General features: G+C 35.7%; 1 protein-coding gene across 2 annotated transcripts; it reads right to left on the minus strand.

Annotated features, from left to right (window-relative positions):
* Positions 1 to 748: 748 nt before the first annotated feature.
* On the minus strand, positions 749 to 8,874 carry LOC134699729 (syntaxin-17-like). 2 transcript variants are annotated; one of them, XM_063561158.1, is made up of 8 exons: positions 8,837 to 8,874; positions 7,859 to 8,033; positions 7,279 to 7,543; positions 6,880 to 7,028; positions 6,150 to 6,200; positions 4,725 to 4,811; positions 2,588 to 2,720; positions 749 to 1,491 (listed from the first exon to the last, which is right to left on the minus strand). In XM_063561158.1, exons 2-8 carry the CDS (start codon positions 8,027 to 8,029, stop codon positions 1,340 to 1,342), a joined length of 1,008 nt encoding a protein of 335 aa, XP_063417228.1. In that variant the 5' UTR covers positions 8,030 to 8,033; positions 8,837 to 8,874; the 3' UTR covers positions 749 to 1,339. The 2 variants fall into 2 exon arrangements, with proteins under 2 accessions (XP_063417228.1, XP_063417229.1); XM_063561159.1 differs by lacking the exon at positions 8,837 to 8,874 and adding an exon at positions 8,762 to 8,822.
* Positions 8,875 to 24,771: the final 15,897 nt, after the last annotated feature.

Genomic DNA, 24,771 nt, shown 5'->3' on the forward strand with positions numbered 1-24,771 from the left:
AATTTTCATATCTTTAATCCCTAAAAAAGTAAAGCAGGAATATTAATGTCATAACATTTAAGAAATAATTCATGGAACCCATAGATTTTTTGGAAATTTACACATGGCCTAGGCCATGATTTTTACGAATTTTATCTTGATCGTTAGCCAGGAATAAAATTAGGGAATATCACAGCCCAGGCTATGTGTAAATTTCCAAAAAATCTATTATTAATATTATACGAATATTATATGAATTTCGATGGTTTACAAATGTTTTAGGTAACGGAAAATCTTCAACTCTAGCTTTTTCATTTGTATGACGCCAAGTTTTAAATTGACTCCAATGTGCCAAAAATATTAATGAAATTCAGGGAATTTTTTTTTATTTTAATTTGGTTGATTTCTCCAAGCTCTTGTACATTATTTTTTTTTATTATGCATCCCAATAAGAATAAAAGTTCTTAGGGTTTTTTTTAATAGCAATTTTTAACACAATAAATTCGGCAAAGCGATTGCTAATAGGTTCCAATACATGTGGATTTACGTGGGAGGTATGTTGTAACATCCATTATCATATATATATATCTGAGTCTGCGCTTAGTATAGATATATCGACAATTTTATCACGGTGTTGTTTACAAAGCGAAAGAAGCACGTCATATAAGAATACAATTTAGAAGTAATGATTTTCATTCATAGATGTGATTTTTTTAATTGTTACAGACTATTTGCACTCATGAATATAGCCTGAAATGATGTGTTAGTAAAGGTCCTCCCTGAACTGTAAGATATACCCTTGGACCTCAGAAAATTTTCACAGAAATGTCTCTGAAATGCACAACCTATGTAAGAAAATGTCATGGTTTATTACACACATGAACAGAACACTATTTAGTGAAATTCACAACCTTTCTTTAGAGAATACCAGTAACAAAAATTCAGAATCAATGGCAAGAAAATAGAAAACTAAAACAGTGTGGACAAAACCTTGGAATAATCTGCATTTTGAAGATACATATATGGAAAAAAAAATGAAAATAGTACTGCACAATGTAATACAAAACATCTATACTTCTAATGATTTGTAGGTTGTAGTACACCTATAATGTATGACAAAAACTTCTATATTGCATTTAAAAATAATGAGTCTATGTCATCCTCAGTTTGAACCAATGGAAGCAGGAGATATGCAGTTTAAAGTTAATTTTACCCTTTATGATATAATATAATCCTATCTGTAATTCCTATGGCAAAACTTATGAAATTCTAAAGCACTAAAATTGCTTTCACAAGTTCCATGCATATGGGAACCAGCTATTTCCTTTCACCAGTTCTGAGGGAACCAGCCATTTCCTATTCACCAGTTCCATGGCAACCAGCTATTCCCTGGAGATTGTTTATCCTCACTACTACCATGACTACAGTCCGTTGATTTCTCACTTAAATTGCTCAATTCAATATTTGTAATTTTATCTTGTCTTGATTTAATGATTCTTCCTCCGGTAAAACCTGTAAAATGTATCAAGAATTATTATGAATAAAGTAAGATATAGGAATTTTAGAAGGTTATAATATAAGTTTTGTTAAAAACAGTACAGTACTAGAATACTGTGGATTTGTTTATTTTCGAGGGTACCAATTCCTATCATAGATTAATGGAAAATTAAAAAATCTGCAAACAAGGCTACAAGCCTATATTAAATTGGCAATTTTTTTGACCATTTCAATGCATAGTTGATTTATCTAATGATAATGAAATCACAGTATATTCCCCTCATAGTTTTTCCAGTTTTGTTTGTTTAACCCTGTTGCTGTCTTACACCTTACATCTCCTTTTATCAACATATAATGTCAATCAGCAATTCATGGTGAGGATTTTTCAGAGTATATTAGGTCCGAGACTACAATTATCGTCCCTTGATTTTCGTTGTCCCTGAATGTAGTCCCTAGTGTGGACAGTGCCAATTTTTTTTATACTCCTTCCAAATGTATTTTTCCATGTTTTCTGCCTCAAATAGTAATATAAGTCAAGGGATGAAATGACACTGTCAAAAAAACTTGGTAATGAATTTTAAAATAAAGTAGTGATTTGGTCCACTTGAAAAAGGTTAAAAATTAGCAGAAGATTTCAAAGATTTAAAGACCCCCTTAACATGAACCTGTCCATTTTTGAGTTACAGCTGATGACGTTTTCTACGATTTTGATATAATTTGTCCCAAATGTAGTACAACACACTGTAAAAAAATTATTGAGAAAGCACAGGTGGGATTTTTTTAATTCCATTTATTGTCTAAAAGAAATGCACTACGAAATAATTGTGGTCTCTGACCAGATATATGTAGTTTTTGACAATTCAATACACCTTATCGCTAATCCCGGCTGACCAGGCCGTTTGAACTTTTGACGCATACAACAATCACTTTTCCATTGTGGCGTCAGATATTTTGTTTTATGACGTCAAAATTTTCCAGGAACCTGTGTGATATCCAGTAACGGCGGACAAATAGCGACAAGGTGTATTCAGTGTATTGACTATCTTATAGTATACAAGTTGTTTCTTAGCTCCAGCCACTAATCCTAAAGGACTAGCCACTACGTACTTACCTAGAGCTCCACCTCCAATAGCTCCTGCCACCCCGCCTATCTTAGCTCCAGCCACTAATCCTACAGGGCCAGCCATTATAGTACCAATCACAGCACCAGCTATTGGGAAAATAGCTGCCTTGTATTTTGAAGCCTATAAGTAGAAATACTACAAAGCTAGTAATTTATCTAAGCTTTGAGATCTTAAACAAGAGGCTCTCAAGAGCCTGAATCGCTCACCTTAATTCTTTTGGTTAAATCTCTCATCAATGATTATTTTGGCTTTTCAATTTATTTAAATGTTTTTTGGATCGTCCTATTTTCTTCAAAAGCCAAAAAAAATAATCATTTTCTCCTATATTTTAGCCATAGTAGCTATGTTTCTTGACATACAAGGAAATAAAATATAAAATTTATACTAAATACTCTGAAACTCATTTAGCCTAAGTTTGGCTGAAATTGATACAGCAGTTTCAAAGGAGAAGATTTTTTAAAGTAAGTCAACATGATGAACAAATTGCGAAAAAAGTCCTTAAAGGGCAATAACTCCTTAAGGGGTCAATTGACAATTTTTATCAAATTGACTTAATTGAAGATCTTACTTTGCTGAACATCATTGCTGTTTACAGTTTATTTCTATCTATAATTATATTCAAGATAATAAACAAAAACAGCAAAATTTCCTTAAAATTATCAATTCAGGGGCAGCAACCCAACAACAGGTTGTCTGATTCATCTAAAAATTTCAGGGCAGATAGATCTTGACCTGATAAACAATATAAGCCCGGTCAGATTTGCTCTAAATGCTTTGGTTTTTGAGTTATAAGCCAAAAACTGCATTTGACCCCTATGTTCTATTTTTAGCAATATACCATGTTTGTTGATAGATCATAACTTCGGATACAATTTACAAACTAGATACCCTAAGGAACATTCAGTTAAAGTTTGGAAGTATTTGGCACAGTAGTTTCAGAGGAGAAGAATTTTGTAAAAGATTACTAAGATTTACAAAAAATGGTTAAACATTTACTATAAAGGGCAATAACTCCTAAAGGGGTCAACTGACCATTTCCGTCATGTTGACTTATTTGTAAATCTTACTTTGCTGAACATTATTCCTGTTTACAGTTTATCTCTATCTATAATAATATTCAAGATAATAACCAAAAACAGCAAAATTTCCTTAAAATTACCAATTCAGGGGCAGCAACCCAACAACGGGTTGTCTGGTTCATCTAAAAATTTCAGGGCAGATAGATCTTTACCAGATAAACAATTTTACTCCTTGTCAGTAGTTTCAGAGGAGAAGATTCTTGAAATAGTTTACGACGACGGACGACAGACGACGCCAAGTGATGGCATAAGCTCACTTGTCCCTTCGGGACAGGTGAGCTAAAAAGTAGTTGGGCATTTTTTATTAAACAACTTCACCTGAATTTGAAATTTAAAATATACATGTATATTTGTTAGAAAAATTGGGATGATTAGGCGAAAAAATATATACATGTAGTTCTTTTTTTCTACAATTATAATGGATCATCCCTTTATACTCTCAAGGTTCATATCTACCCTTAGACATTTTTGGTTAGACTCATTTAAAATCAAGATAATACTGATACTTTTAGTAAAGCATTGTTAAATTGAGAAATTTATCCTATTTGTACAAAGTGTATGTAAAATATTTCAATAAAACGAAAAACATATTTTTTAATTTAAGTTTCTCATGTATAATTCAGAGTTTAGTATGATGTCCATCATCACTGTACTAGTATACATATTTTTGAAGGGGCCAGCTGAAGGACACCTATGGGTGTGGGAGTTTCTCGCTATATTGAAGACCCAATGGTGGCCTTCCGCTGTTGTCTTCACTATGGTTGGGTTGTTGTCGCTTTGACACATTCCCCATTTCCTTTCTCAATTTTATTTTGCTACCAAATTGTTTGAACCCCTACTTTATACCCTGTTTTTCTGCCAAACTTTAGAACATTTCAGAGACTGACTACACCTACTCTTTCAAGAATAAAACTTTACATTCTCATTTAAATGCAATAACAAAAAGTAAAAGTTTTTTCCAAGTTTTTTTCAAATTTTTAAGTAAAATAGTTTTGAACCTTATCTATCTCTGTTTGTAAATATGCAAGCTAAGCAATAATTTTACCCCGCCAAGTGATCGTGTCCCATCGTTTATACTTTGTTGAGCAGTTTCTAAGTTATCCTGGATGTTGTCAACTTTTTCCTGTTGTGACTGAAAACATAGATTAGGTACAATTAAGGTGGTACATAACATTACAGGGAGATAACTCTGTATAATCAGCTAAAAGTTTTAATCATGTTATATTGTTCAGGGAATATCAAGCTTCTCAATGATTAAAAATAGTGTTTGCAAAACAGCTATTAATCTTATGAAAACTTAACTAGCCAAATTAAATTTAGTGTTTGGTAGCACATTAAGGTTATTTGCTACTAAATTCAATATTTCAGAATTTAAAGCATTATGGGTAATTCCAATGTTCTAAACCCCATTATAAAATTATGTTGTAAGCATTGGTTGAATTTCCATTGTTTGGGATAGAGTTATCCAATCACAGTGTTTTCAAATTGCGTATGTTTTTAAAATGTGTATCAGATTCTAAAATGTTCAAAAGTTCAAAACAAAATTTTCATAAATGATAAAAATTATTTATTGATATAATTTTTTGTTCTTTTTTATTTTAAAATGGAATTTTGGTTTGGAAGGCACATTGTATTAATAATAAATGGATGATGGATATCAGAGCAACTTTTCACACTATAATGCATTATAATTCTCAATTACAATTGCCTGGGTGGTGGATACTGACAAAAACTGCCTTCCAACCCCCCTTGGGATAGTGTTATACAATCACAGTGTTTTCAAATTTGTGTATGTTTTTGAAATGTGTATCAGATTCTAAAATGTTCAAAAGTTCAAAACAAAATTTTCATAAATGATAATAATTATTTTTTTATATAATTTTTTTTTTGTCTGTTATCTTCAGAACACTGCTCATTTACAAGCCCTAAAAGAGCAATTTTTGAAGGCCTTGCGCAAATATACAAGAACTTTGCTCAATCAGTTTCTTTGCTGAATTAATGAGATGAAGCATTGAACTTCAATAAAAAAAATTAGCAAACCTGGGAAAAATCATTAAAGGTATGATTTGACATCTCAAAACTTGAGGATTTTTGTGGGATGGTAAAAAAATCATTTATACAAGTAAATTTTTGAGAAACATCTCAAAACTTGAGGATTTTTGTGGGATGGTAAAAAATTCATTTATACAAGTAAATTTTTAAGAAAATTAAGGGGAGACTATTTAAACATTATTCATTTACTTATATGTTTATATTTTTTTTATTTCTTCAAGTAAATAAAATTAACTTGTATAAGTACTAAAGTAGTACCCCTGACTGCATGACAGTACAAAAGTACTAAACACAAGCCAGATGATGTTTTGCTATCATAGGGGTCAAAGATCATATATAAAGTGAGTGACTTGACTACAATATATTATTAGTCTTTCAATTTTACATTGAGTAGATTGCTATTTGAAGTTGTACTTACATGAACTTCAGTAGAAAAATGATGAATCATCGTGTTTAACTCCATTAAATTCTAAAATTAAAAATGTTCATCTTTTTTAAAATTCTCTTTTGCTTAATAAGAACATGATAGTGAAGGAAATAAGATTTCTTGATTCAGAATGATTTGCTCATTATTGAAGGCCTTACAGGACCTTTAATGGGCTATATAAATAGTTGTTACTTTCTTGTGGAGAGTTGTCTCATCAACAATCATACCACGTCTTCTTATGATTATGATTAATGTATGTTTAATTTCACCAGGTATTATTTCAATTAAATGTAATTTAGGAGGACAAGAAGCACAAGTTATTCAAAGCTTATTCCAAAAAAAAGACATTTTCATTCCTTTTAGCTAATGGACTTCTAATATTTCTCTCTTTTCTTGATTTGAAATCAAGGAAAAATTATGTTCTATTGATATTAGATATCATGGTTTTGTCAAATTTGGCATTCAACATGTTAAAATTTATGAGGAAACTGTACTTTTTTGAACATTTTTTTTAAAATTTGTCGACTACCTGTACCCCCCAAAAACCCACTTATCACGATTTATACTGAGTCAACAGTAGACAATACTGTACTGTATAGATTTAGCTCATTGTAAAAGGCAATAAGTATCCTTTAGTGAAAATCTAATTACCTGCCTTTTATGTTTTTTGTTGTAAATTTTTTATGCTTTTTTTTTTTTTTTTTTTTAGTATAATATTTACTTGATGCAAATTTTCCCATGACTCCATTGCTTCTGTGTCTTCAATGATTTTAGGATTAATTTGTAACTGTTCAATCCCAAGTTCTACGGAGGCTTTCCTGGTAGGGTCATCTGTGTGTTTACCTGGCATGAGTGGATGACTGAGGTTTGCTGTCAATAAAAAAGATTGGAAAAGTTAATCTTGGGCCTTTTATTGGTTAATACAGTATTGGTTTTCTAGATTTCTAAATTAAAATATAGAACTAAGTTGTCTATGCTGTGTTTTGTTGTTTAGTCTTTTGTTTGTTTTGCCTTTTATTAACATAGTTTTACCAGCGTTTTTTTTTACTTATCAGTTTGATCATCTCTTTGGTATCTTTCGCCTTTCCTTAACACAATTCTTAAATTAAAAATTAAATACCATCTTCTTCATCATCATGTTCATGTTGTTGAGATTCTGGCTGAGTCTCTGCTTCTGTAGATTCTATTTCAGCAAATTCTTTGATGGATCTAATAGCTGTGTTTTTCATATCTTTAATTTTTTCGTCAAACTTGTGTAAATCACTGTCCTGAACCTGTCTGCGTGTTTTTTCTATTTCCTTGATATTGCTGACGATTTGTTGAACTGTACGGGTTGTGTTTATCTGTTCTTTGTTTAAGTTAGTCCAATCCTGAAGTCTGCTGTACTGTAAAGCAATAAAAAAAGTTATCACTAATTTTGTTGAGTTTGGTTGTAGTCCAGTCCTGTCTAATACAATGTACATGAAGTTTTCTGATCTGTAAAGCAGAAAAATGTAACAGAAGACATTATTTTGACATGTCAGGCTCAATATAACAATCAGAAGCTGTGGCATGATTGCCAAAGTAATAACTCTCCACAAAGACCAAATGAAGTGTAAATTAGCAACTATATGGCTTCCAATAATGAGTAAAATCCATTCCAATTGAATGTTATAAAAAAATTTAAACCAATGAAAAGGTAGTCATCCAAGTCCATTTACCTTTTCAATATTAAGCCTGTGTTTATGTAACCTGTCCAAGTCCATTTCAATCACTTTAAGAAACTTCTGTATGGACGGTTCCAACCTTTGAATAGGAAACTTTGGGATCTCAGTATCTCTGCTTGTCCAGCTAGTGTTCTTCTCAAAACTTCCCATGTTGGTAATATTCATAAAACTGAAATAACATACATGTAACATTAAAAAACATATATATACATGTATTGGGTAATTTTGTATTTCTCTTCTAAAGCAGAAAACATGAGAATAATATAGTGGATTCATTTATGATCAGAATACCAATTTTCTGTCATCATGGTCATTGAGAAATAAATTGCTTGACTAAGCGCAGCTGGATATGACCGCAAAAGTCCAACCTTGAACAGTTAGGACAAAAAAAGGACACAATATTCGTGCTTGATACAGGTCTGAATTTGGATTGTTTGACACATAAAAGGTATCTTTTACAGAATAACTGTAGTCATAAAACTTAGAAATGGTTATATGATTTGAATTTATACTAAAATGTTTGCCTTTGTGCAATACACTATTGTTGCAAATAGCCCTTCCCTCCCAATAATAAAAAAATACCCCCTTTTTTTTACTTTGTGCAATATGCTGTTGCAAATTGACCTCCTCTAAAAAAAATTGTAACCCCCTTTTTTTTTGGTAAAAAATTAAATATGAAGAAATTTTCTTTTAAATTTCTGAAATCTTAAAAATGTTTAATGAGAAAAAAAGTTATTATCTGGAAAGTTTATTTGGGCCTCTCCTATCCCCCCCTCATAAATTATAATTGTATAATTTGTATCCTGTTTCATTTTATTCATTATTTGCCATTTGAGTCTTTATTTATTCAATCATTAGTTTGTTTTCTAATTTAAAATTATACTCATAAAACTTTACTGTTTTAGAAATTACTTGACAGATGACAGAGTATAATAATACAAGAAAAATGAAGTTATTGAAGGTAAAACCTACTTTTCTTTTGAAAAATGTAAACAGGAAGTGTCGCAATGATTTTATTTTACAGTACAAGTTCGGAGAAGATACGTCACGAATCCTGACAAAAAAACGGTGAAAATAAATTTGGACAATTTAGCAACACAAATATCTTGAAGTATATATAAACTTCTTATCACTGGCAGGATATCAAGTTAAACTATAGATTTTACACAGATTTGAAAATCAACTTTTTTTATAAATATTTTTAACCATTTTTCGTAAATCTTAGTAATCTTTTACAAAAATCTTCTCCTCTGCAACTACTAGGCCAAATTAAAACAAACTTGGCCACAATCATCATTGGGGTATCTTGTTTAAAAAATGTGTGGCGTGACCCGGCCAACCAACCAAGATGGCCGCCATGGCTTAAAATAGATCATAGGGGTAAAATGCAGTTTTAAGCTTATAACTCAAAAACCAAAATATTTAGAGCAAATCTGACATGGAGTAAAATTGTTTATCAGGTCAAGATCTATCTGCCATGAAATTTTCAGATGGATCGGACAACCTGCTGTTAGGTTGCTGCCCCTGAATTAGTCATTTTAAGGAAATTTCACCGTTTTTTGTTATTATCTTGAATATTATTATAGATAGAGATAAACTGTAAACAGCAACAATGTACAGCAAAGTAAGACCTTAAAATAAGTCGACATGACCAAAATGGTCAATTGACTCCATAAAGAGTTATTGTCCTTTATAGACAATTTTTAACAATTTTCATAAAATTTGTAAATTTTAACTAACATTTCGACTGAAACTTTTAGGCCAAGTTCAATATAGATAGAAATAATTGTAAGCAGCAAGAATGTTCAGTAAAGTAAGATGTACAAACACATCACCATCACCAAAACACAATTTTGTCATGAATTCAAATGCGTCCTTTGTTTAATATTCACAAAGACCAAGGTGAGCGACACAGGCTCTTTGGAGCCTCTAGTTTATTCTCTAATAATCACACCAATGAACAGTTTTATTCAGTGCCGGCCAAATAGCAGATTTGCTATTTAGCCGGTGCTGGTCAAATAGCCACTGCCTATCTATAAACAAAGATATCGTCATTTAATCATTTCCAGTGGTAAATATATATATATATATATTACACGTTAAAAGTATGTTGGTCTAAGATATATTCGTAATAAAATGGAATAGAATGATTGATCATAATGGGTAGATATGCATGATGAAAGTACATTGAAGTTGAATAAAACTGCGAACTGGATATAAATTCGCCTCAAAGTCTTTTAGTTTTATTAAAAAGTATCCCAGCGGTTTAGTATTAGAACTGTTAAAAAAATCGCCTGAGTATTAGAAAAGAAGTATGGTTTTAAATAATTCGTGTATGAAAAAGCACATATTTTAGGATTTCGTGTTTAGATTATATACCGTTATGTTTTGGATTTTACTTATTAAATTTGCATATGATTCATCATATAATTATGTTAACACATGTAGCAAAGATTATATTTCAGTGTAGATTGAAAAGGAGAGAATAAAAATCTACACACGAAGATTGAAAAAAAAAAAAACTATTATAACCGTTTATATCAGCGGTATATACACCATATTTCACGGTTGTTCTTTTATTTCGAATTCTTTATTACATAAATCATGCCGTTAGACCTTTTGTTTGAATTTTTCATATCATGGCCTTTTATAGCGGTATGGGTTTTGCCGTCATTGTCAAAGGCTATACGATGGCACACAGCTTCTCACGGCTTCAATTTGCTGTATGTCAATAATATTGTTAGTACAATTAAATTCCTATTTTTGATTTGTCTCCTTCAAACTATTGTATATAATCCGTAGTAATGAGAAGGGCAATAAGGCCCTTAATTATTTGGCCCAATAGTTACCGCAATTTTAAAAGTTTTCATACATATGCTTAAATGACAGAAAACTTGACTAAATTACATGGCATTCAGGAAATCAAAACAAATTTGACTTTGAACACGTTACCATGACAACAAATCATGACTTAATTTGCATTTTTTGTAAATTTTCGTGATTTTCCTTGTTTTTCATCCAATTTAAGTATATTTTAGATTGAAAAAGTATGTTCGTACCCAAGAAACAACTTTATATTTGGTGATATTATGTCAATAGATATAATGACTAGATATAATAAAGCTTACCTGTTAAATTATTTTGTTGTTTCTCGGCTCAGGGTGCACGATGTCTGCAGAGCAAAAAGTAAAATAGCAAAAAAAATGAGCTCCGTGATAAATCGAAAACTGAAAAAACGGCTTAATAAATGGCAAAATTAAAAGCTCAAACACATCATACAAATTAAAAACAGCAGTTATACTCCCGACTTAGTACAGTCTTTTACTTGGGTAGAAAAGGTAAGATTAAACTTGTTTTAAAGGTAGCTTAACTTGTCACTTGTATGTCAGTCGAGTAAAAGCCATTTCATCAAGTTGTTCATAAAGATAGTGAGCTCGAGATTAAACAGATAACCGTCTTTTGGGGACGAGTTACACTTTTGCTGCGTCATGCAGATATACACTTTTTTCCAGCCAGATGAAGAACACGTGGACAATGCCAAAGGAATTTTGCCGATGATATTTTTTTTCTAATATTGTTTTGCCGAGAAAGGAAAAACAAATTCAATAACAAATTATCAATCGACACATATGACTTAGATGGGTCACTGTATCAATTCAAATGTATGTCTTGTATCTGGTCGAAATAGGCTAACAGGTTACAAACGTCCGTATATTCTTGTAAACATACACTTTGTTTCGTAGCAGGGTTTGTAAATTAAAGTGAACGTTTTCCCCGATGTTATTTTTAAGGTCACCAGTTAGCATTGGTACCGGGATAAAGACATGACGTATTAGGTATATACGACAGATTCAAAAGACATGCATTTCCGATTGCAATATTAAAACGATTGATTGGCTATCATGTATATAGCTGATTGGAACATGTCGCAGTTAGTGTTATCGTGACAAATACTGACAACCATAACGCCATGTATCCTCTCCAATATGATTTCGAAATTACTGATCTTTTTTTTATAAGACTTCAAAATACATTTATTGAAAATCACCTGAATATAATTTACCTTGTATAAACCAGGGAAGAATACACAAGGGGCCCTGTGTTTACAATGATCCAACGTCCAGGGATAAACGGTGGACTCTATCATAAAATAAAATCTATTATATATTTTTTCCATACATAAGTTAAACATTCATATTAATTACATGCACAGATTGAGTTTGCGTATAAAATATTCATAATATTCTACAGTAATACAGAAATTATAGATCTTGACGTGAAACTAGACTTTTGAAATTTATAGAATGCCATGGTGATGTCACTAAAACACTCAAAATTCAAAACGAACTGATTTTAAGATATTATTTCTATTAATTAGATATAAGTGCCAATGAAATAACTATCCATCCAAGTCTATGTTGGTTTTTTTTTAAATTACAGAGACAATGAATGTTGACCCTAACATGTATGAACAGTTTTATGCCCATCAGCCGTAATTTTATAAAGATCCATTCATACTATTTATTTACTTCAGCTTCAATGCTAAGTCTTGCGTAGAAGAAACGGGCATCTGACGTATAAAACATGCTAAGTCTGGAATCTATATGACGAGTTTATTATTTATTGACAACACACTTTACATGACAACATACTATTAATACGTAAACAATAAAGACAAAATACATCGGCGTTACAATTCAATCTAGCCTACATATACGACTAAATGGCACACTACAGTAGTCACATAACCAACGCATATAATAAGAGGGGGCAATACCTTTTTATATTAACCTGTGTTGGCCCTTTTCAAGGTGTTCTTAACTGTTATCTGAGACAAATTAAAGCTGTTAACTGCTATGAGCATTTTTACATTTTTGTTAACTGTTTTTACCAAAATCGAGGTGTTGTTAACATGTTAACGGACCCCCTATTGCCCCCTCATAATAATACATTGAACAGTACTAGTACGTACACTTGCTTTTCTTTGTAGAAATAGCAAAAACTGTTCAACGCCAGTAAAGGAAAATCGTTATTGAGTATATATACAAAACAGAAAAAGATGCAAAAAGGGTCGCTATACTTGTAACTTGCCGACTTAGAAGAAGGTATCAAAGGGATTTACAAAAAAGGTTAAAAAGAAAATTGGTAAAAAGTGCAGAATATACATGTACATGTACTTCAGTGACTGTGTTAATGTTTTATGAAAAGGTGACGATCACATTAAAAGCATAATAATGCACGTGTTACATTCGAATCGTCTGTTCTCGTTTAATCAGAACCATTGCGACCAAACAACATGTTCACTTTACGTAATAGCTGCGTTGGATAGAAATAGACCTTTTGCTAATTCTAGATATACAAGTTAGATCAATCTTTTTACAGACCAATCTACTCTTCCGGACACATGAGTCTATATATAACGTATACATATTTGTTTGTTTGTGATAGTTCGATTAAACTATAAAACGGTCAAAAATAAAAAGCATAAAAACTATTTATATATTTATACTGTACATAAAAGACAGAAAAAATGAAACATCGTGTAACTTTATATTTTTTAATTACTTCTTATATGGTCAAATGATATATTGATTCCTATTAAAATCAACACTTTGTTTACAAGAGATTTGTTTTCGATAAAGATAGATATTATTCATACCCACATTATGAAACTTTTTAAAATATATTGCAGTATGTGTCATTCACATTTCTGAGAAATCTATTCGAAAACTTATTGACCAATCGGCATTGATTGAATTTTGAATTATTCCGTTCGATACTTTTATACAGCTAATAATTCAACACCAATCATAATACTGCTATAACGACGACAACAAAGAAGCAGATCAGCTATTTCATGTTCGGGATATGATGTTTTAAAGCCAACAAATATCCTTAATAAGCCTAACGACTGAAGCAAGATATTATCCGTATCCCTGGGTCGTCCCTCATGCGAATTTTGGGTAATAAATAAGAAAGTTAATCAGACAAAAAGTATTTTACAGTTTTGTTTAATATGACTTATCTTTGCTATTATTTCAACTTTAAATAATTAAAACTATTTTCGCAATAATTTTTCATCTTCTTTTTTTTGTTGATAATGTACAATAAAGACACACTATTATTTTTACTTCCATTCTGAATCAAATGGTTACCCAGGAAATTAAGCATTTGCAAAAGAGAAGCGAAAGATTCCAGCGAGACATTCACACTCTTAATTCGAAAATGAGCTGAAGACACCATGATTAAATGTATGTGAAGTTAGCAGCCGGTTCGTTATTCGTTATTCGATATTCAATATCCAATCGGCTGCTAGCAGCCGGTTTGATATTCAAAATTTCGTGAAAAAATTAAAAGAAAATCAAATACTAGATAACATAAAAAGCATGATTTTCATATTTAAAAAGACTGATAAGATACGTAGGAAATCGTTAAATGACCTTTTCAAGCTGTCGTAATTTCTCGTCGTAATTTCTCGTTGTCCTCGAATATAAACCCTTTTCCATGTTACATATTTGTCTTTATGTAATATAGAGTTTTGTCAATAAAACGACTTCAAAGATGTACTTTTGTGTATAAGATTTCTTAAGACAAAAAGAAAAACCCATAACTCAAGAAATATTTATAACTATAGATAGAAATATATATGGAAAGCCAAAAAAACAAAAACAAATCATTCGAAAAATGTAAAATTTTTTGAACAAAGGGCACAGGGTAATGTTGAGAGCCCCCTGATCTCTCAATCTTTCTAATATTTGACAGACATTTAGTCAATAGGTAGATACAAACGTGACTAAAAGGAATTTGGGTACACTTCCTGTCTTCTATGTTTACGGAGCGCCCAAAGTGCCAGTTGGATATTCAAAATATATAGCGAAAACCTGCCCGAGACCGCTTAAATGAGGTAGAGACCCCCCGGGTCTTTCAATGGCCATAAAATTCAACCAAATCATTGACTCTGTATATATCAAGGTTGTATTAGATAGATTGACCAGAATAGCGTCATCTTCCATATCTACGGAGTGCTAAGATTGTCACTTTTCAGTCGAAAAATGTCAAAATTTTAGGACAAAGGGCACAGGGTAATGTTGAGAGCCCCCTGATCTCTCAATCTTTCTAATATTTGACAGACATTTAGTCAATAGGTAGATACAAACGTGACTAAAAGGAATTTGGGTACACTTCCTGTCTTCTATGTTTACGGAGCGCCCAAAGTGCCAGTTGGATATTCAAAATATATAGCGAAAACCTGCCCGAGACTGCTTAAATGAGGTAGAGACCCCCCGGGTCTTTCAATGGCCATAAAATTCAACCAAATCATTGACTCTGTATATATCAAGGTTGTATTAGATAGATTGACCAGAATAGCGTCATCTTCCATATCTACGGAGTGCTAAGATTTGTCACTTTTCAGTCGAAAAATGTCAAAATTTTAGGACAAAGGGCACAGGGTAATGTTGAGAGCCCCCTGATCTCTCAATCTTTCTAATATTTGACAGACATTTAGTCAATAGGTAGATACAAACGTGACTAAAAGGAATTTGGGTACACTTCCTGTCTTCTATGTTTACGGAGCGCCCAAAGTGCCAGTTGGATATTCAAAATATATAGCGAAAACCTGCCCGAGACCGCTTAAATGAGGTAGAGACCCCCCGGGTCTTTCAATGGCCATAAAATTCAACCAAATCATTGACTCTGTATATATCAAGGTTGTATTAGATAGATTGACCAGAATAGCGTCATCTTCCATATCTACGGAGTGCTAAGATTGTCACTTTTCAGTCGAAAAATGTCAAAATTTTAGGACAAAGGGCACAGGGTAATGTTGAGAGCCCCCTGATCTCTCAATCTTTCTAATATTTGACAGACATTTAGTCAATAGGTAGATACAAACGTGACTAAAAGGAATTTGGGTACACTTCCTGTCTTCTATGTTTACGGAGCGCCCAAAGTGCCAGTTGGATATTCAAAATATATAGCGAAAACCTGCCCGAGACCGCTTAAATGAGGTAGAGACCCCCCGGGTCTTTCAATGGCCATAAAATTCAACCAAATCATTGACTCTGTATATATCAAGGTTGTATTAGATAGATTGACCAGAATAGCGTCATCTTCCATATCTACGGAGTGCTAAGATTGTCACTTTTCAGTCGAAAAATGTCAAAATTTTAGGACAAAGGGCACAGGGTAATGTTGAGAGCCCCCTGATCTCTCAATCTTTCTAATATTTGACAGACATTTAGTCAATAGGTAGATACAAACGTGACTAAAAGGAATTTGGGTACACTTCCTGTCTTCTATGTTTACGGAGCGCCCAAAGTGCCAGTTGGATATTCAAAATATATAGCGAAAACCTGCCCGAGACCGCTTAAATGAGGTAGAGACCCCCCGGGTCTTTCAATGGCCATAAAATTCAACCAAATCATTGACTCTGTATATATCAAGGTTGTATTAGATAGATTGACCAGAATAGCGTCATCTTCCATATCTACGGAGTGCTAAGATTGTCACTTTTCAGTCGAAAAATGTCAAAATTTTAGGACAAAGGGCACAGGGTAATGTTGAGAGCCCCCTGATCTCTCAATCTTTCTAATATTTGACAGACATTTAGTCAATAGGTAGATACAAACGTGACTAAAAGGAATTTGGGTACACTTCCTGTCTTCTATGTTTACGGAGCGCCCAAAGTGCCAGTTGGATATTCAAAATATATAGCGAAAACCTGCCCGAGACTGCTTAAATGAGGTAGAGACCCCCCGGGTCTTTCAATGGCCATAAAATTCAACCAAATCATTGACTCTGTATATATCAAGGTTGTATTAGATAGATTGACCAGAATAGCGTCATCTTCCATATCTACGGAGTGCTAAGATTTGTCACTTTTCAGTCGAAAAATGTCAAAATTTTAGGACAAAGGGCACAGGGTAATGTTGAGAGCCCCCTGATCTCTCAATCTTTCTAATATTTGACAGACATTTAGTCAATAGGTAGATACAAACGTGACTAAAAGGAATTTGGGTACACTTCCTGTCTTCTATGTTTACGGAGCGCCCAAAGTGCCAGTTGGATATTCAAAATATATAGCGAAAACCTGCCCGAGACCGCTTAAATGAGGTAGAGACCCCCCGGGTCTTTCAATGGCCATAAAATTCAACCAAATCATTGACTCTGTATATATCAAGGTTGTATTAGATAGATTGACCAGAATAGCGTCATCTTCCATATCTACGGAGTGCTAAGATTGTCACTTTTCAGTCGAAAAATGTCAAAATTTTAGGACAAAGGGCACAGGGTAATGTTGAGAGCCCCCTGATCTCTCAATCTTTCTAATATTTGACAGACATTTAGTCAATAGGTAGATACAAACGTGACTAAAAGGAATTTGGGTACACTTCCTGTCTTCTATGTTTACGGAGCGCCCAAAGTGCCAGTTGGATATTCAAAATATATAGCGAAAACCTGCCCGAGACCGCTTAAATGAGGTAGAGACCCCCCGGGTCTTTCAATGGCCATAAAATTCAACCAAATCATTGACTCTGTATATATCAAGGTTGTATTAGATAGATTGACCAGAATAGCGTCATCTTCCATATCTACGGAGTGCTAAGATTGTCACTTTTCAGTCGAAAAATGTCAAAATTTTAGGACAAAGGGCACAGGGTAATGTTGAGAGCCCCCTGATCTCTCAATCTTTCTAATATTTGACAGACATTTAGTCAATAGGTAGATACAAACGTGACTAAAAGGAATTTGGGTACACTTCCTGTCTTCTATGTTTACGGAGCGCCCAAAGTGCCAGTTGGATATTCAAAATATATAGCGAAAACCTGCCCGAGACTGCTTAAATGAGGTAGAGACCCCCCGGGTCTTTCAATGGCCATAAAATTCAACCAAATCATTGACTCTGTATATATCAAGGTTGTATTAGATAGATTGACCAGAATAGCGTCATCTTCCATATCTACGGAGTGCTAAGATTTGTCACTTTTCAGTCGAAAAATGTCAAAATTTTAGGACAAAGGGCACAGGGTAATGTTGAGAGCCCCCTGATCTCTCAATCTTTCTAATATTTGACAGACATTTAGTCAATAGGTAGATACAAACGTGACTAAAAGGAATTTGGGTACACTTCCTGTCTTCTATGTTTACGGAGCGCCCAAAGTGCCAGTTGGATATTCAAAATATATAGCGAAAACCTGCCCGAGACCGCTTAAATGAGGTAGAGACCCCCCGGGTCTTTCAATGGCCATAAAATTCAACCAAATCATTGACTCTGTATATATCAAGGTTGTATTAGATAGATTGACCAGAATAGTGTCATCTTCCATATCTACGGAGTGCTAAGATTGTCACTTTTCAGTCGAAAAATGTCAAAATTTTAGGACAAAGGGCACAGGGTAATGTTGAGAGCCCCCTGATCTCTCAATCTTTCTAATATTTGACAGACATTTAGTCAATAGGTAGATACAAACGTGACTAAAGGAATTTTGGTACACTTCCTGTCTATTATGTTTGCGGAGCGCCAAAAGTGCCAGTTGGATATTCAAAATATATAGTGAAAACCTACCTAAGACCGTTTAAATGAGGGTGAGACTCCCCTGGTCTTTCAATGTCCATAAAATTGAATAAAATCATAGACTCTGTATATATAAAGGTTGTATTAGAAGGATTTCCCAAAATATTGTCACATTCGAATCTATGGAGGGCTTATGTTGTCACTTTTCAGCTAAAAATTCTCAAAATTTTAGGACAAAGGACACAGGGCTATGGCGTTAGCCCCTGATCTCTCAATCTGCCTAATATTAAGCAGACATATAGTTAATAGGTAGGCAAAAATTATAACCTTATGTTTGAAGGGGGCAAATGTGCCCAATTGGGATTGTGAGAGATTAAACAAAGATGCCCACCGTCTTGGCAAAGAGAGAGACAAATTGAGCTCTGGATATTGTGAGCTTTGGGATGAAAAACACCAGGCGCACCGGCTATGATTACCACAAATTTTATACTTTTTGAAAACCCATTGAATTGGGGATACTAGTAGTTGTTTTGGGTGACCTAAAATGATTTTATTTTGGATTGTTAGGATAAAGACATGGATCCAATAGCTTAAAATAGCTGGAATTAGTTGTTGAAAACGTTAATGCCCTGAGAGGTATTGCCAAAATGAACCACCTCCGATGGTACTCCCAGATGAGGAAGGATCAGTTGGTTCAGTTGATCGAAACGAAGATCAACATTATTTGAGCTTTGTCCCAACCCTATACGAGGAAGGATATTATCACCCAGGCCAAAAAGGATGAGTTGATAGGGGTTAGCAGGATGTCGAAAGATCAACTACTGGAGAAGTTACAGGAAAATTCAGAGAAGATAGGAAAGCCATTGGGGATAAAATTGAGGTACATCCACCATTTGTCCACTGAAGAAGGTATTTTTAAAACTACTGGAAAAATGACCCCATTATTGACATGGATGTGACGACCTACCTTGAGGTCTCTCGGATGTCAAGGGTGGAACTTATAGACGATTGTGCATTGAAAGGATAAAAAGGATCAAAAAGTCAATGTAATGCTGCACAGTGAAAATTAACCAAACAGGTAAGATGGATGATGAGAACGTGGGATACTTTCACTTGGGAAACCAAATTTTCACCTTAACCACGGACTTGCTTGAAACCTAGGCCTTGAAGAGATGGATGAAAAGATCGGAGAAAAGATTGCACAGTGGACCCATAGCACCACCTACAGACATCATCCTCGGACCTCGGGCACAGCAGTACTTGCAGATCAGTAACAATCCTTCCGCCGACCACACCTGAAACCGATGGTATCTTCATCGGAAGCTAACCAGCATGCAGTTACTTCTGACGGCGATGATATTTTCGTGGATGGTTTAAGGTACAAAGGAACCCTTGACCTCTGGGAACTCATGGTGAAAAAGAAACCAGAATCATTCGAGCCCGAAGTTTTTAAGACCTTGTAGACTATGCAGAGATCCTGAACAGTTCCGGTGCCATGTATCAAGGCAGTTAAACCTCTCGAGAACCCAAAGGCAATAAAGAAGATTGTGTCGCACATCTAAAGCAAGATGAGCAATGTAGCGGACTTCAAACCTTATTTCTACCCTCCGACTTTGACCAGCTCCTCTATCGCTTGGATCTGTGCAACGCTGCCTACAGTGCTGGAAACAATGGTGTGCGCAATGCAATTGTAGCGATCCTCGATGCCATGAAGAAAGGTGAACACATCAGTATCAAGGAATATAAGCAACTCCATCGTAATATCATGAGTTAAGAAAGGTTTTGCTCGAAAGTATGCATACGGTGGTAGAAGTTTGTTTAACACTATCTGCGTTTTCTATCGCTGGTCGCATGTTCACCTCCTTTGCTGCCAAGACCTTGGAAAGTAAGGCTATGAGCGCTGCCACCAATGCAGCAATGATAGGAGTTAAAAAGGTGGTAGCCAAAGTCGTCGACCATGTCGTTGACAAAGTGACCCGCCCTCGAAAACCCAGTGTCCAACGCAGCAAACCCAATCAACAGCTGAGTATTAAACGCAGTTAGCCCCACAGCCAAACCCAGTAAAGCAATCTCATCTCTGGTCGTGGCATCGCTATCAACCACAACTTCCTCCAACGTTATAAATAAATACATTATGTCTGACATCCTTACAATCACAGAAGTGTTGACCTTCGATGAAAGTCTTCAAAAATATAAATACCAAGTTCACGTATTCGAACCTTGAGCCGGCGCCCAACTAACCAACTCTGGAGCGGAGACCCGAATCAACATCGAAACGCAGGACCTGTTCCTCCACCAAACCGAACGTTATCTCTTGGTAGGAGGGCGACTTCAAAAGAACGATGGCACTCCATATGCAGACGTTGATCTCATTCACAATGGTATCATGTTTCTCTTCAAAACTATCTGTTATTGACTCTCCGGCCAGCAAATTGAACACATTAACGACCCCGGCATCGCCACCACTATGCTGGGAATGTTAACCTACCCCGAAGACTTCTCAAAATCGCAGGGTCCCAACTGTGGCATAAGAATTCTTCCACTGATGCCGAGGCTGAGAACACTGGATTTGCAGCCTGCAATGGATTCATTATCACCAAGACCACCAACAAAGGATCATACTCGTTTGCCATCCCCCTGAAACATATTTTGGGATGATTACATGTCATTCTTAGGGCAGCCGCCGTCAATAACGTGGCAAAAATAATCCTGATCTAAATCTCTTGGTTCGTCCCTCACGTCACTCCTGCAGACGAAAACAAGATGCAACTGTACAAACCCATCCAGAATAAATCCAAGATCCACTGTGGATTTTGCATGAGACACCTGAAACCGATGGTATCTTCAGCGGAAGCTAACCAGCATGCAGTTACTTCTGACGGCGATGATATTTTCGTGGATGGTGTAAGGTACAAAGGAACCCTTGACCTCTGGGAACTCATGGTGAAAAAGAAACCAGAATCGTTCGAGCCCGAAGTTTTTAAGACCTTGTAGACTATGCAGAGATCCTGAACAGTTCCGGTGCCATGTATCAAGGCAGTTAAACCTCTCGAGAACCCAAAGGCAATAAAGAAGATTGTTTCGCACATCAAAAGCAAGATGAGCAATGTAGCGGACTTCAAACCTTATTTCTACCCTCCGACTTTGACCAGCTCCTCTATCGCTTGGATCTGTGCAACGCTGCCTACAGTGCTGGAAACAATGGTGTGCGCAATGCAATTGTAGCGATCCTCGATGCCATGAAGAAAGGTGAACACATCAGTAGCAAGGAATATAAGCAACTCCATCGTAATATCATGAGTTAAGAAAGGTTTTGCTCGAAAGTATGCATACGGTGGTAGAAGTTTGTTTAACACTATCTGCGTTTTCTATCGCTGGTCGCATGTTCACCTCCTTTGCTGCCAAGACCTTGGAAAGTAAGGCTATGAGCGCTGCCACCAATGCAGCAATGATAAATGATAGGAGTTAAAAAGGTGGTAGCCAAAGTCGTCGACCATGTCGTTGACAAAGTGACCCGCCCTCGAAAACCCAGTGTCCAACGCAGCAAACCCAATCAACAGCTGAGTATTAAACGCAGTTAGCCCCACAGCCAAACCCAGTAAAGCAATCTCATCTCTGGTCGTGGCATCGCTATCATCCACAACTTCCTCCAACGTTATAAATAAATACATTATGTCTGACATCCTTACAATCACAGAAGTGTTGACCTTCGATGAAAGTCTTCAAAAATATAAATACCAAGTTCACGTATTCGAACCTTGAGCCGGCGCCCAACTAACCAACTCTGGAGCGGAGACCCGAATCAACATCGAAACGCAGGACCTGTTCCTCCACCAAACCGAGCGTTATCTCTTGGTAGGAGGGCGACTTCAAAAGCACGATGGCACTCCATATGCAGACGTTGATCTCATTCACAATGGTATCATGTTTCTCTTCAAAACTATCTGTTATCGACTCTCCGGCCAGCAAATTGAACACATTAACGACCCCGGCATCGCCACCACTATGCTGGGAATGTTAACCTACCCCGAAGACTTCTCAAAACCGCAGGGTCCCAACTGTGGCATAAGGATTCTTCCACTGATGCCGAGGCTGAGAACACTGGATTTGCAGCCTGCAATGGATTCATTATCACCAAGACCACCAACAAAGGATCATACTCGTTTGCCATCCCCCTGAAACATATTTTGGGATGATTACATGTCATTCTTAGGACAGCCGCCGTCAATAACGTGGCAAAAATAATCCTGATCTAAATCTCTTGGTTCCTCCCTCACGTCACTCCTGCAGACGAAAACAAGATGCAACTGTACAAACCCATCCAGAATAATCCAAGATCCACTGTGGATTTTGCATGAGACATTGCGATTTCATAGCCGTTCCCCAAGTCTCACAGTTTAAGTGCTGCCTAGCTGCCAATAGTGGTCGCGAAAAGCCTAGATATATCACCATTGCCTTCCAAACCGACAGAGATAATGACAAAATCCATAATGCTTCCGTGTTCGATCACTGCTCAGTCGTCCACTTTAATGCCGGTTTCTCACAAAACAAGGTTGCCATAGTGTTCAAGAAGGCTGTAGACTTCAGAAAGAAATTCTACAACATTGACACCCTCCTCAGTAACGGTGGCGTCAACCCCTCTGGTTTCAATGACTTATAGCCGCTGTTTATCATCGATGTTAGTCATCAGTCCGAGTGGACATCCCGATTCGAGCGGAATTCGAGCGTTATGTTCCCGCCAACACCGAAGAATTTCCACTTGCAATGTCCTTCAGTTCGAATCGAACGGTCAGAAGTTGAACGTCGTGTTTTAATTAATAAATGGCCACCATACTGTTGCAACAAATCGTCAACAACACAGACCCAAAACAAGGGTTTTCCATTCTTGTCTCTGGAAACGATAGTCGCATTCTTACCTGATTTGACCCCCTTACCTAACTACAATTTAAGGAATCGAACACCATATTGGGATTTAAGCGACATCTCTACACATTTGATCGGGCAACAAACGGTTACAAAGAGGGTGAATACATTGTTAGCATCAGAAGCATCAACAGCATCCTGGTGAACAGTAGCATCATCAATGGAAGCTACGTACACGTCACCCAACAGTCCACTATCTACAGCTTTTCCCCCGCAATCAATCCCGGGATAAAGATCATGCAAAAGCCAAAAAGCATGGTGTACTTACCCGTGACCTTGAGAACCATCAATCGCATGCAGACATACCTCACCGATCAAAACGGCGATCCTATCAATCTCCGCAGTGAACATCTCACCATCCGCTTCCATTTTCGCGAGGTATGCATAAATAGTCTATCAAAATACGGTTTGAACTTGATAAAAGGTGAAGCTAATAAATTACAGAAAGCAGCCAAAAAAGGTTGCCCGGTCACCATTCGTTTATCCCACACAAACCTGCAAGGTGCACACAAAATGTTGCTTAACCTGCAACAGATTGAAAAAGCTCCTAGAAAAGGTTCTAGTGGTATGACTCTGAAAATAAGCACTACCCAATTGAAGAAAAACATTCAAAAAGAAAGGGGATTCCTACCCAAGTTAACGGAAATGGCTATGCGAGCCCTTCCTATGTTGGCGAACACAATTCTGCCAGCATGAAGTGATGCAGCCCTTATAAGTTGCCTGTGTGAAATATAGCCGTCAATAACGCATTTGGACCTGGATTTTACATCAAACGGGGTGGTTGTGTAAGCTGTGTGAAGGTGCGTGGCATAGGTCTGTATATCTTCCCCCGCCAAGCAAACTTCAATCTACGGTGAGGGTTTGTACTTGAAACAACTCGATTCTACTAGGGTTCTGGTTTGATCTGATCTGGATCAAACAGTCCGTTCAAGAACATCCCCCTTTCAATACAATCTTAATAAATATAGAATCTATGATTTGGTTGAATTTTATGGACAATGAAAGACCCGGGGGGTCTCAACCTCATTTAAGCGGTCTCGGGTAGGTTTTCGCTATATATTTTGAATATCCAACTGGCACTTTGGGCGCTCCGTAAACATAGAAAACAGGAAGTGTACCCAAATTCCTTTTAGTCACGTTTGTATCTACCTATTGACTAAATGTCTGTCAAATATTAGAAAGATTGAGAGATCAGGGGGCTCTCACCATTACCCTGTGTCCTTTCTCCTAAAATTTTGACCTTTTTCGACTGAAAAGTGACAATCTTAGCCCTCCGTAGATATGGAAGATGACGTTATTCTGGTAAATCCATCTAATACAACCTTCATATATACAGAGTCAATGATTTGGTTGAATTTTATGGACATTGAAAGACCCGGGGGGTCTCAACCTCATTTAAGCGGTCTCGGGTAGGTTTTCGCTATATATTTTGAATATCCAACTGGCACTTTGGGCGCTCCGTAAACAT

The sequence above is a fragment of the Mytilus trossulus genome, unplaced genomic scaffold (assembly GCF_036588685.1).
Source record: "Mytilus trossulus isolate FHL-02 unplaced genomic scaffold, PNRI_Mtr1.1.1.hap1 h1tg000085l___fragment_1__unscaffolded, whole genome shotgun sequence".
NCBI lineage: Eukaryota > Metazoa > Mollusca > Bivalvia > Mytilida > Mytilidae > Mytilus > Mytilus trossulus.